The 13,752-nt window shown below is 40.9% G+C and overlaps 1 protein-coding gene across 4 annotated transcripts in view; it reads right to left on the bottom strand.

The window, feature by feature from the left end:
- Positions 1-13,752, bottom strand: part of SEMA4D (semaphorin 4D) — a 397,671-nt gene that overhangs the window by 136,870 nt on the left and 247,049 nt on the right. For all 4 annotated transcript variants that reach the window (XM_053702391.1, XM_053702393.1, XM_053702392.1 and 1 more), the window contains exon 15: positions 10,848-10,891. In XM_053702391.1, the coding sequence (XP_053558366.1) occupies positions 10,848-10,891 (44 nt within the window). The remainder of the gene's footprint in view (positions 1-10,847; positions 10,892-13,752) is intronic.

The raw sequence follows: 13,752 nt of genomic DNA, 5'->3' as shown, positions 1-13,752 counted from the left end.
ACCAATTACCTTCATACATTGAGCCACTGATGGCTGAGGAGAGAATTGAAGCTCCAGACAAGCATCAAAAATGTTCGATTTTCTGACCTCTGTCAGAAATATCTTCATCAATTATGGTTCCCAAGAATACTTCCCTTGTAGTTGGAATTAAGGAACTCTTTTCCAAATTAACATTCCATCCATGAGAGTGCAAGAAGGATAACAGCATCTGTGTGGAAACTTGCTTGTTTAAAGGATGGGGCCTGAACCAGAATATCGTCCAGATAAGGCGCCACTGCAATGCCTCGCAATCGAAGAACTGCCAACAGGGATCCCAGAACCTTTGAAAATATTCTGGGAGCTGTAGCAAGGTCGAATGGAAGAGCCACAAACTTGAAGCGTTTGTGTAGAAATGCAAACCTCAGAAACTTGTGATGATCCCTGTGGATGGGAACATGTAGGTACGCGTCCTTTAAAATCTACTGTTGTCATAAATTGACCCTCTTGAACTAAAGGAAGAATGGAGCGAATAGTTTCCATCTTGAAGGACAGTACTCTGAGGTATTTGTTTAGACTTTTGAGATCTAAAATTGGTCTGAAGGTTTCTTATTTTTAGGAACCACAAACAGATTGGAGTAAAAACCAAGACCCTGTTCCTGAATTGGAACAGGAACTATCACTCCCATGTCGGAGAGGTCCCGAACACAGTGTAAGAACGCTTCTCTTTATCTTGTCTACAGATAATCTTGAGAGCAGAAACCTTCCCCTGGGAGGAAAGGACTTGAATTCTAGTTTGTATCCCTGGGACACTATGTCTACTGCCCAGGGATTTTGAACTTCCCGAACCCAAGCCTGAGCGAAGAATGAAAGTCTGCCCCCACAAGATCCAGTCCCGGATCGGGGGAAAACCCTTCATGCTGACAGATTCACTAGCAGGCTTTTTAGATTGCTTTCCCTTGTTCCAAGACTGGTTAGGCCTCCAGAAAGGCTAGGACTGTTCCTGCTTGGTAGAGGGAGAGGAAGGCTTACCCTTGAAATTTCGAAAGGAACAAAAATTACTCTGACGTCCCGTCTGCTTATTTCTATTATCCTGAGGGAGGAAATGCCCCTTTCCTCCCGTAATGTCGGAAATAATCTCAGTCAAACCCGGCCCAAACAAGGTCTTACCCTTGTAAGGAATAGCCAAAAGCTTAGATGACACATCCGCAGACCAGGATTTCAACCATAAGGCTCTGCGGGCCAGTATAGCAAAACCAGAAATTTTTGCCCTCAATTTGATAACCTAAAGGGTAGCATCCGTAATAAAATAATTGGTCAATTTAAGAGCCTTGATCCTATCCTGAATCTCTTCAAGGGGAGTGTCTTTCAATAGAATCAGACAACGCATCAAACCAGTATGCCGCCACACTAGTGACGGTAACAATATACACCGCAGGTTGCCATTGTAAACCCTGGTGAACATCTTTTTAAGTAACCCCTCCAAATTCTTATCCATAGGATCCTTGAAAGAACAGCTATCCTCTATGGGAATAGTAGTTCTCTTAGCTAAAGTGGAGATTGCCCCTTCCACCTTGGGGACCATCTGCCAAGACTCCTTGATAGAGTCGGCAATAGGAAACCCGGTCTCTCCCATTCCTTAGCAATAATCTCTGTAGCCCGATCTGGTACAGGGAAACACTCCACCATGGAAGGAACATCAAAATACTTGTTAAGTTTACTAGGCTTCTTAGGGTTGACAACGACAGTAGTGTCAGAGTCGACCCAGGTAGCCAAAACCTCCTTAAGTAGTAAACAGAGGTGTTCCAGCTTAAACCTGAAGGATACAACTTCAGCATCAGAGGAAGGAACTACACTGAGTCTGAAATTTCACCCTCAGATGCTACCGAAGCATCCACCTCAGACTTTTGGGAGGGAACATTCGGAATAGCCACGACCGTGTCAGAAACCTTACTCGCTGATTCTTTACATTTCCTCTTGCACTTTCCCTGCAGCATGGGAAAAGCAGACAACGCATTCGAAACTGCAGAAGACATGAGGGAAGCAATGTCTTGCAAGGGCACTCCAGACGGAGCTTAATAGGAAGTGCAGGGCACTGTATTAGTGGACAATAATATTTGGGACACCTGAGGAGAAAACTGCGGAATATCTTGAACATTGTCAGAAGACTCCTGGACAGCATCCGTCTTAGACAATGTTGGCTCAAAAAGTCTATCCCTGAAATTTAATGTTCTCTCAACACATGAGGAACAGAAAGGGATTGGTGGTTCAATGTTAGCATTCAAACATAAAGCACATCTGTAATCTTACAAAGAATCTTGATCCATCTTTACAGAATTAAAAATAAAAATACTCAATTCTTAATAAAAAACTTTACACAGAAAAAAACGTTACTGCCCCTTTAAAATAAAAAGAACAAACTGCTTTATTTTAACAGCAACAAAAGATTATTTTAAACAATAAAAACAGACAGCCTCTACACCTCAACATTAGCTCTTGCTGAGGCACCAAACTGCCTAACAGTACAATACTCGATACTCTGAGGGCCCAAGATGGAGATGATTTCGGGTTCAAACCGGAGCGAAGTAAATAAGATCCTTTGGCAAGTATAGGACACAAACAGTAAGCGCAACAGAAACTCTCCTCTCCGGTATACAGGAAGTGGAGAGCGCGAAAAAAATTTCAAGTGCGTTACGTCATGAATGTCATTAAACAAACCTCCTGGTCGGTATTTGTAACTGAAGTAAAACCACTGGGAGCAAAGTAAAAACACACACCACCAACAAGAGCCTGTCTCCTCGTCCCCATTACCTACACCACTGCCTAAAATAAGCCCATTGATTGTTAACGGCTATAATCAAAGTCACAAATAATAAAGAAAAAGTGCCATCTTTGTTCCCGATTGCAGCCCAGAAAAAAATAAAATAGCACTTACCTCAATAAAGTCTGCCTGGCAGCAAGGCAGCTCACTAGGTTTGAGAGGTCCTCTCCCTCACATAGACCTGTGGAAAAATAATAAGACTGGATATCCTATATAGTCTTACAGTATAAAGGCAGCATTTTATTTAACTTTATGGGAGGCGCAGTGAGAATTATGTCCCACAAGTTCCCATTGCTTAAAAGCCACCATTGCTCTACTGAAGAGACTGAAATGGACTACGGCTACACCCCAGTCGAAAAACATAATTTATGCTTACCTGATAAATTCCTTTCTTCTGTAGTGTGATCAGTCCACGGGTCATCATTACTTCTGGGATATTACTCCTCCCCAACAGGAAGTGCAAGAGGATTCACCCAGCAGAGCTGCATATAGCTCCTCCCCTCTACGTCACTCCCAGTCATTCGACCAAGGACCAACGAGAAAGGAAAAGCCAAGGGTGAAGTGGTGACTGGAGTATAAATTAAAAAATATTTACCTGCCTTAAAAACAGGGCGGGCCGTGGACTGATCACACTACAGAAGAAAGGAATTTATCAGGTAAGCATAAATTATGTTTTCTTCTGTTAAGTGTGATCAGTCCACGGGTCATCATTACTTCTGGGATACCAATACCAAAGCAAAAGTACACGGATGACGGGAGGGATAGGCAGGCTCTTTATACAGAAGGAACCACTGCCTGAAGAACCTTTCTCCCAAAAATAGCCTCCGATGAAGCAAAAGTGTCAAATTTGTAAAATTTGGAAAAAGTATGAAGCGAAGACCAAGTTGCAGCCTTGCAAATCTGTTCAACAGAGGCCTCATTCTTGAAGGCCCAAGTGGAAGCCACAGCTCTAGTAGAATGAGCTGTAATTCTTTCAGGAGGCTGCTGTCCAGCAGTCTCATAAGCTAAACGAATTATGCTACGAAGCCAAAAAGAAAGAGAGGTAGCGGAAGCTTTTTGACCTCTCCTCTGCCCAGAGTAAATGACAAACAGAGAAGACGTTTGTCGAAATTCCTTAGTTGCCTGTAAGTAAAATTTTAGAGCACGGACTACATCCAGGTTGTGCAGTAGACGTTCCTTCTTTGAAGAAGGATTTGGGCATAAAGAAGGAACAACAATCTCTTGATTGATATTCCTGTTAGTAACTACCTTAGGTAAGAACCCAGGTTTAGTACGCAGGACTACCTTATCCGAATGAAAAATCAAATAAGGAGAATCACAATGTAAGGCTGATAATTCAGAGACTCTTCGAGCCGAGGAAATAGCCATTAAAAATAGAACTTTCCAAGATAACAACTTTATATCAATGGAATGAAGGGGTTCAAACGGAACGCCCTGTAAAACATTAAGAACAAGTTTTAAACTCCATGGTGGAGCAACAGTTTTAAACACAGGCTTAATCCTGGCCAAAGCCTGACAAAAAGCCTGGACGTCAGGAACTTCTGACAGACGTTTGTGTAACAGAATGGACAGAGCTGAGATCTGTCCCTTTAAAGAACTAGCAGATAAACCCTTTTCTAAACCTTCTTGTAGAAAAGACAATATCCTAGGAATCCTAACCTTACTCCAAGAGTAACCTTTGGATTCGCACCAATATAGGTATTTACGCCATATCTTATGGTAAATCTTTCTGGTAACAGGTTTCCTAGCCTGTATTAAGGTATCAATAACTGACTCAGAAAACCCACGTCTTGATAAAATCAAGCGTTCAATTTCCAAGCAGTCAGCTTCAGAGAAGTTAGATTTTGATGTTTGAAGGGACCCTGTATCAGAAGGTCCTGATTCAGAGGTAGAGACCAAGGTGGACAGGATGACATGTCCACCAGGTCTGCATACCAAGTCCTGCGTGGCCACGCAGGTGCTATTAGAATCACTGATGCTCTCTCTTGTTTGATTCTGGCAATCAATCGAGGAAGCAACGGGAAGGGTGGAAACACGTAAGCCATCCTGAAGTCCCAAGGTGCTGTCAGAGCATCTATCAGGACTGCTCCTGGATCCCTGGATCTGGACCCGTAACGAGGAAGCTTGGCGTTCTGTCGAGACGCCATGAGATCTATCTCTGGTTTGCCCCAACGTCGAAGTATTTGGGCAAAGACCTCCGGATGAAGTTCCCACTCCCCCGGATGAAAAGTCTGACGACTTAAGAAATCCGCCTCCCAGTTCTCCACTCCCGGGATGTGGATTGCTGACAGGTGGCAAGAGTGAGACTCTGCCCAGCGAATTATCTTTGATACTTCCATCATAGCTAGGGAGCTTCTTGTCCCTCCCTGATGGTTGATGTAAGCTACAGTCGTGATGTTGTCCGACTGAAACCTGATGAACCCCCGAGTTGTCAACTGGGGCCAAGCCAGGAGGGCATTGAGAACTGCTCTCAATTCCAGAATGTTTATTGGCAGGAGACTCTCCTCCTGACTCCATTGTCCCTGAGCCTTCAGAGAATTCCAGACGGCACCCCAACCTAGAAGGCTGGCGTCTGTTGTTACAATTGTCCAGTCTGGTCTGCTGAATGGCATCCCCCTGGACAGATGTGGCCGAGAAAGCCACCATAGAAGAGAATTTCTGGTCTCTTGATCTAGATTCAGAGAAGGGGATAAGTCTGAGTAATCCCCATTCCACTGACTTAGCATGCACAGTTGCAGTGGTCTGAGGTGTAAGCGTGCAAAGGGTACTATGTCCATTGCCGCTACCATTAAGCCGATTACCTCCATGCATTGAGCCACTGACGGGTGTTGAATGGAATGAAGGGTGCGGCAAGCACTTTGAAGTCTTGTTAGCCTGTCCTCTGTCAGGTAAATCTTCATTTCTACAGAATCTATAAGAGTCCCCAGGAAGGGAACTCTTGTGAGTGGAACGAGTGAACTTTTCTTTTCGTTCACCTTCCATCCATGTGACCTTAGAAATGCCAGCACTAACTCTGTATGAGACTTGGCAGTTTGAAAGCTTGAAGCTTGTATCAGAATGTCGTCTAGGTATGGAGCTACCGAGATTCCCCACGGTCTTAGTACCGCCAGAAGAGCACCCAGAACCTTTGTGAAGATTCTTGGAGCTGTAGCCAATCCGAATGGAAGAGCCACAAACTGGTAATGCCTGTCTAGGAAGGCAAACCTTAGGTACCGATAATGATCTTTGTGAATCGGTATGTGAAGGTAAGCATCTTTTAAATCTACAGTGGTCATGTACTGACCTTCTTGGATCATAGGTAAAATTGTCCGAATAGTCTCCATCTTGAACGATGGAACTCTTAGGAATTTGTTTAGGATCTTTAAGTCCAGGATTGGTCTGAAAGTTCCCTCTTTTTTGGGAACCACAAACAGATTTGAGTAAAACCCCTGTCCCTGTTCTGATCGTGGAACTGGATGGATTACTCCCATTAACAAGAGCTCTTGTACGCAGCGTAGAAACGCCTCTTTCTTTGTCTGGATTGTTGACAATCTTGACAGATGAAATCTCTCTCTTGGAGGAGAGTATTTGAAGTCCAGAAGGTATCCCTGAGATATTATCTCTAGCGCCCAGGGATCCTGAACATCTCTTGCCCAAGCCTGGGCGAAGAGAGAAAGTCTGCCCCCCACTAGATCCGATCCCGGATCGGGGGCCCTCAATTCATGCTGTTTTAGGGGCAGCAGCAGGTTTCCTAGTCTGCTTGCCCTTGTTCCAGGACTGGTTAGGTTTCCAGCCTTGTCTGTAGCGAGCAACAGCTCCTTCCTGTTTTGGTGCAGAGGAAGTTGATGCTGCTCCTGCTTTGAAATTACGAAAGGAACGAAAATTAGACTGTCTAGTCTTGGCTTTGGCTTTGTCCTGAGGCAGGGCATGGCCTTTACCTCCTGTAATGTCAGCGATAATCTCTTTCAACCCGGGCCCGAATAAGGTCTGCCCTTTGAAAGGTATATTAAGCAATTTAGACTTAGAAGTAACATCAGCTGACCAGGATTTTAGCCACAGCGCCCTGCGTGCCTGAATGGCGAATCCTGAATTCTTCGCCGTAAGTTTAGTAATATGTACTACGGCCTCCGAAATGAATGAATTAGCTAGTTTAAGGACTCTAAGCCTGTCCGTAATGTCGTCCAGAGTAGCTGAACCAATGTTCTCTTCCAGAGACTCAATCCAGAATGCCGCTGCAGCCGTGATCGGCGCAATGCATGCAAGGGGTTGCAATATAAAACCTTGTTGAACAAACATTTTCTTAAGGTAACCCTCTAACTTTTTATCCATTGGATCTGAAAAAGCACAGCTATCCTCCACCGGGATAGTGGTACGCTTAGCTAAGGTAGAAACTGCTCCCTCCACCTTAGGGACCGTTTGCCATAAGTCCCTTGTGGTGGCGTCTATTGGAAACATTTTTCTAAATATCGGAGGGGGTGAGAACGGCACACCGGGTCTATCCCACTCCTTAGTAACAATTTCAGTAAGTCTCTTAGGTATAGGAAAAACCTCAGTACTCGTCGGTACCGCAAAATATTTATCCAACCTACACATTTTCTCTGGTATTGCAACTGTGTTACAATCATTCAGAGCCGCTAACACCTCCCCTAGTAATACACGGAGGTTTTCCAGTTTAAATTTAAAATTTGAAATATCTGAATCCAGTCTGTTTGGATCAGAACCGTCACCCACAGAATGAAGTTCTCCGTCCTCATGTTCTGCCACCTGTGACGCAGTGTCTGACATGGCCCTAATATTATCAGCGCACTCTGTTCTCACCCCAGAGTGATCACGCTTACCTCTTAGTTCTGGTAATTTAGCCAAAACCTCAGTCATAACAGTAGCCATATCCTGTAATGTGATTTGTAATGGCCGCCCAGATGTACTCGGCGCTACAATATCACGCACCTCCCTCTGAGCGGGAGATGTAGGTACTGACACGTGAGGCGAGTTAGTCGGCATAACTCTCCCCTCGTTGTTTGGTGAAATTTGTTCAATTTGTACAGATTGATTTTTATTTAAAGTAGCATCAATACAGTTAGTACATAAATTTCTATTGGGCTCCACTTTGGCATTGCAACAAATGACACAGGTATCATCCTCTGAATCAGACATGTTTAACACACTAGCAAATAAACTTGCAACTTGGAAATACAATTCAATTAGAATAATATTAAAACGTACTGTGCCTTTAAGAAGCACAGAAGATCTATGACAGTTGAAAATTAATAAATTGAAACAGTTATAGCCTCAATCCTTGTAAACAACACAACTTTAGCAAAGGTTTAATGCCATTAGCAAAGATAACAAAGTCTGAAAGCAGGAAACAAATTACAGAATAAACGTTTTTTATCTCAGTCAAACTATAATTCTCACAGCTCTGCTGAGAGAAATTACCTCCCTCAAAATAAGTTTTGAAGACCCCTGAGCTCTGTAGAGATGAACCGGATCATGCAGGGAATACAATGAGTTGCTGACTGAAATATTTGATGCATAGTAAAAGCGCCAAAAAACGGCCCCTCCCCCTCACACACAGCAGTGAGGGAGAACAGAAACTGTCAGAAAACAGATTAAGCAACTGCCAAGTGGAAAAATAGTGCCCAAACATTTATTCACTCAGTACCTCAGCAAATGAAAACGATTTTACATTCCAGCAAAAACGTTAAACATAATCTCTAGTTATTAAACAGCTTTATGTATTTCTTACAGTGTAATTCTAGTGAAGTACCATTCCCCAGAATACTGAAGTGAAAAGTATACATACATGACATTATATCGGTATGGCAGGATTTTCTCATCAATTCCATTGTCAGAAAATAAAAACTGCTACATACCTCTATGCAGATTCATCTGCCCGCTGTCCCCTGATCTGAAGTTTACCTCTCCTCAGATGGCCGAGAAACAGCAATATGATCTTAACTACTCCGGCTAAAATCATAACAAAAACTCTGGTAGATTCTTCTTCAAACTCTGCCAGAGAGATAATAACACACTCCGGTGCTATTTTAAAATAACAAACTTTTGATTGAAGATATAAAACTAAGTATAATCACCATAGTCCTCTCACACATCCTATCTAGTCGTTGGGTGCAAGAGAATGACTGGGAGTGACGTAGAGGGGAGGAGCTATATGCAGCTCTGCTGGGTGAATCCTCTTGCACTTCCTGTTGGGGAGGAGTAATATCCCAGAAGTAATGATGACCCGTGGACTGATCACACTTAACAGAAGAAAACAGCACAAATTTGTACTGCAAAAAAAAAATCTTGATTAAAGAATCATTCCAGACACCTAACTTTACTACTTCCTTACTCTAACGTAGGCAAAGAGAATGACTGGGGTTGGAGGGAATGGAGGTGATATTTAACAGCTTTGCTGTGGTGCTCTTTGCTGCCTCCTGCTGGGCAGGAGTGATATTCCCAATAGTAATTAGATGATCCGTGGACTCACCGTGTCATTAGAAAGAAAAAGAAGAATTGCCATTTGAAGATGTGAAGTGGGGCCCTAGCACTGCATAGACATTAGCCTTTCCTCCCTTATATCTATGATTAAATATTTCTTTGAAGGTGAAAACAGCACACCTTGTAATTGGATATCTCTTTAGGATGCTCGGGCAAAGACTTTCTATAGTTATGCTCTTTGTAAAACACATATACCAAGCACTGCAAATATGCCATGATTTATGAGCCCACACTTTACAAGACAGTCTATTTAAAAGTTGCTTTACTTAAAAAGGACACTACTATAACATGTACATTTTAATTTACTTCTGTTATCAAAATTGCTTGTTCTCTTGGTATCCTTTGTTGAAAAGTAAAACTAGGCACGCACGTGTCTTTACCAGTCTATGGCAGCAGTGTTTGCAACAATGTTTTTAGCAATCTTTAAGCTGCGTTTGCAACTATGTATAAAATTGCTATAGACACATGCACGCTCCTGAGCGCACCTAGGATTACTCCTTAACTAAAGATACCATCAAAATGAAGCAAAATTTATAGCAGAAGTAAATTAGAAAGTTGTTAAAAATGTCATGCGCTATCCAATTCATTTAATTAATGTGTATTCAAAGTATGGGAAATTATTCCTTAAAAAAAAAAAAAAAAAAAGTCTTGCCTACCCCCACCTCTTGTTTACATAGCTTTTCTGCAGAAAATTGGTAAATCAATAAGGCTTAAAGGGACACTAAACCCACATTTTTTGGTTCATGATTCAGATAGAGCATGCAATTTTAAGCAACTTTCTAATTTACTCCTATTATCAAATTTTCTTTATTCTCTTGGTATGCTTATTTGAAAAGCAAAAATGTAAGTTTAAATGCTGGCCCATTTTTGGTGAACAACCTGGGTTGTCCTTTCTGATTGGACAGCATCAATAAACAAGTGCTGAACCAAACATTTGCTGGCTCCTTAGCTTAGATGTCTGCTTTTTCAAATAAAGATAGCAAGAGAACGAAGAAAAATTAATAGAAGTAAATTAGAAAGTTGCTTAAAACTGCATGCTCTATCTGAATCATGAAAGAAAAAAATTTGGGTTCAGTGTCCCTTTAAAGTGAAAGTCAATCCTAGTGTTTGTGAAATGCTAGGATTTACCATTGGAACAAATAAAGGGAACTTTCATTTATTAAGAATAAAATATTTCATGCAGAAAGCTCCTTTATTTGTTGGAAGCGTCCCCTTTATTTAAAGGGAAGTCCCCATTATTTGTTCCAATGGTCAATCCGAGCTTTATACAAATGCTAGGATTAACTTTCACTTTAAAAGGAGAAAAATATATTAATAATTGAGTCTTATTATAAGAATCATCTCTCTTCTGTATACTTTGCTAGAAAGATTATTTTAAAACACATGCTTAATACATTAAGGATTCAGCTATGCTGGTTCACGGACCAATCACAACCACTATAAAACTAGGTAGTCGTATATTTAAAATAATTTAAAAAGATCTATTAAATATAGTATAACTTGTTGCAACCAAACGTGTCTTAAACAACTATACAAAAATACCACAATAAAAGCCAAAAAGTCAAATACTCACCAATGCATTTAGAGACATTTCCATTTAATTCCTGGATCAATTTCCTGCAAATAAATTAAAGTAGTGTTACCCAAATATGCTTTAATCGAAAACAGTGATATTGCTCAGCTGTTCCAGAAACACAAATTGAAAGAAAAAAAAATATATACAAAAGAAAATTTAAAAGGACATTCAATTGCTGTGCACAACTATAAATGAATAGTATGTACTCCCTATGTTATTGCATTTCACCCTGTTCCTGCAGCTCTTTTCAAATCAGTTTTCCCGTTTTAATAGCTTAAAGGTGTCAGATACTGAAGCTCCGCCTCTTCATACTGGGCACCGCCATCTTAAAGCCTAAGTATTCTCACACCCTCTGACAGAAGCAGTGTGCATTTACATATCAATGAGGTTGTCAACTTTTTAACAACTGTATAAAGTGCTTCAGGTTAAGGTGCCTGATACATAGGGGTCAATTTATCAGGCTTTGCAAGCCTTTCGACCCCATACGACTGTAGGTTATTACAAGAGAACCTGAACGCCGTATTTAACAAGCAGCAGTCATCAGACAGCTGATTTCCTAACCTTTCGCCACTTCTAGAAGTAAATTTCAATCTCCCAGGTATATTCCGACCGAGTAGATCGACAGCTTCTGCCCGTGTGTGACCGACTGTGCGTGGGCAGGGGGCGGAATTGCACGTGAGCACAAACTTGCGCTTGTGTGCAATGCTGAATTCCTCCATGTGCGTCCCTGTCCACCTCAGCTTGATAAATCGCCCCTAAAGGAGCTGCACATTGTTGCAGCTGTTGCATTGCTATATATTATTGTTGAGTGCTTTTTTAAATATATTTTGTGTAACTGCAAAACTGTGTAAAGATAGAAAAAATTTAAAGCTTACATTATGTTTCATTCACACTAACGCATGATACAGCTGTAAAAAAGTGAGCAAAAAAAACACCCACTGATCTGAGTGTGCACTGCTTCTTTAACAGACTAACAATACTTTAGTTTCAAGATGGCGGCGTCCAGTATGAGGAGGTGAAGCTTCAGTATGAAACAGGAAAACTGATTTGAAAAGAGCTGCAGGAAACGTATTAATTGCAACAACATAGTGAGGAGTTAAAGGGACAGTCTAGTCAAAATTAAACTTTCATGATTCAGATAGGGCATGCAATTTTAAACAACTTTCCAATTTACTTTTAACATCACATTTACTTTGTTCTTTTAATATTTTTTGTTGAAAGCTAAAACTAGGAAGACTCATATGCTAATTTCTAAGCCCTTGAAGGCCGCCTTTTATCTGAATGCATTTGACAGTTTTTCACAGCTAGAGGGTGTTATTTTATGTGTGCCATATAGATAACGTTATGTTCACGCCAGTGGAGTTATTCATGAGTCAGCACTTATCTAAAATGCAAGTCTATCAAAAGAACTGAAATAAGGGGGCAGTCTGCAGAGGCTTAGCTACAAGGTAATTACAGAGGTAAAAAGTATATTAATATAACCGTGTTGGTTATGCAAAACTGGGGAATGGGTAATAAAGGGATTATCTATCTTTCGTTCATGTAAGTGGCAAGAGTCCATGAGCTGGTGACGTATGGGATATACATTTCTACCTGGAGGGGGCAAAGTTTCCTAAACCTCAAAATGCCTATAAATACACCTCCCACCTCACTCATACTTCAGTTTTACAAACTTTGCCTTCGTTGGAGGATGGTGAAGCAAGTCATGCTTGATTTCTTCTGTGAAAGGCGCTTCTAAGCATTTTAAAGCCCAGTTCCTCTCAAAGTACAGTGTTTGTCTGAGGGATGTGAAGGGCGTATTTGCCTAAATGATGCCATGTTTTCACCTATGGGAAATCTATTCTAAGGCTCTCTGTAAATTCGGTCGTGGGGATTCATCTGCCACCTCCCTTTACAAATCGAAATTATACTCCTCTACCATTACCTCTGCTGATATGTTTCATTACTGGTTTGGTTGTCTGCTATATGTGGATGGGTGTCTTCAGCTAAGTATATATCTTTTTTAAGACACTCAGCTATGTTTGGCACTCTATATTTGTAAAGTTTTAAATATATATTGCATATATTTGCCATGAGTCAGGTCTATGTTTATTTCCCTGTGCAGTGTAACAGTTTCAGCATGGAAAATTATGTTTGAGAGAAATTTAGTATATTTTGTATTTACCTACGGCTTCAGCTAGTTGTAACTTTGCTCTTGTTTTTTAAAATTTTCGCAGGCAAATTAGGCTTGCGATGGCGCAAAATACTTCTATTTATTGCATCATTCTTGATGTGATTTTTTTTTGTCGCGAAGGTTGCGTTTGTTGATGCTAATTTTTTTGGTGCAATGTCGTGCCTGTTATGACGCGAATTGTCTCATTTTCTGTTAACATTGTCGGCAAAAGTTTTTTTCTCAACATTTGTGTCATCTTTGTTGGCGTCATTTTTAGCGGCAAAAATTGTTACATTGAGTCTCTTCCTCTTTTGCTCTGTGCTTTCATGTGTTACAGAGGGCTATGATATTTGCTTGTTTTTTTCATATAAGCATTTTTTTCCCATTCCTGAAACTGCTTTTTTGAGGAAATTGGATATTTTTTTTAAATGTTATTTTTCTTTTTTGTTACATTTTTCAAGATGTCTCAAACTGTTCCTGCCTCTGATGTTACTTTAGGAACCAAGTTGCCTGAAAACAAATCTACCAAAGCTAAGTGTGTATGTTGTATATTAGCTGACCTTCCTTCTTCAGCTCAAGTATGTGGCACTTATTATGAGAAATAGTTTCATGCTGATAATGTTTCTATAAGTACAGATAAATCTACTGTTAAACCTTCACAGTCAAATGTACATGATATTCCTGTAGATATAAAAGATTATATTGCTGCAGCCATAGAGAAGGCTATGACTGCTATTCCGCCTTCAAATA

This window comes from Bombina bombina, chromosome 2, assembly GCF_027579735.1.
Source record: "Bombina bombina isolate aBomBom1 chromosome 2, aBomBom1.pri, whole genome shotgun sequence".
Lineage (NCBI taxonomy): Eukaryota > Metazoa > Chordata > Amphibia > Anura > Bombinatoridae > Bombina > Bombina bombina.
Note: the sequence above shows the minus strand (reverse complement) of the source record. Positions and strands in the feature narration are given on the sequence as shown.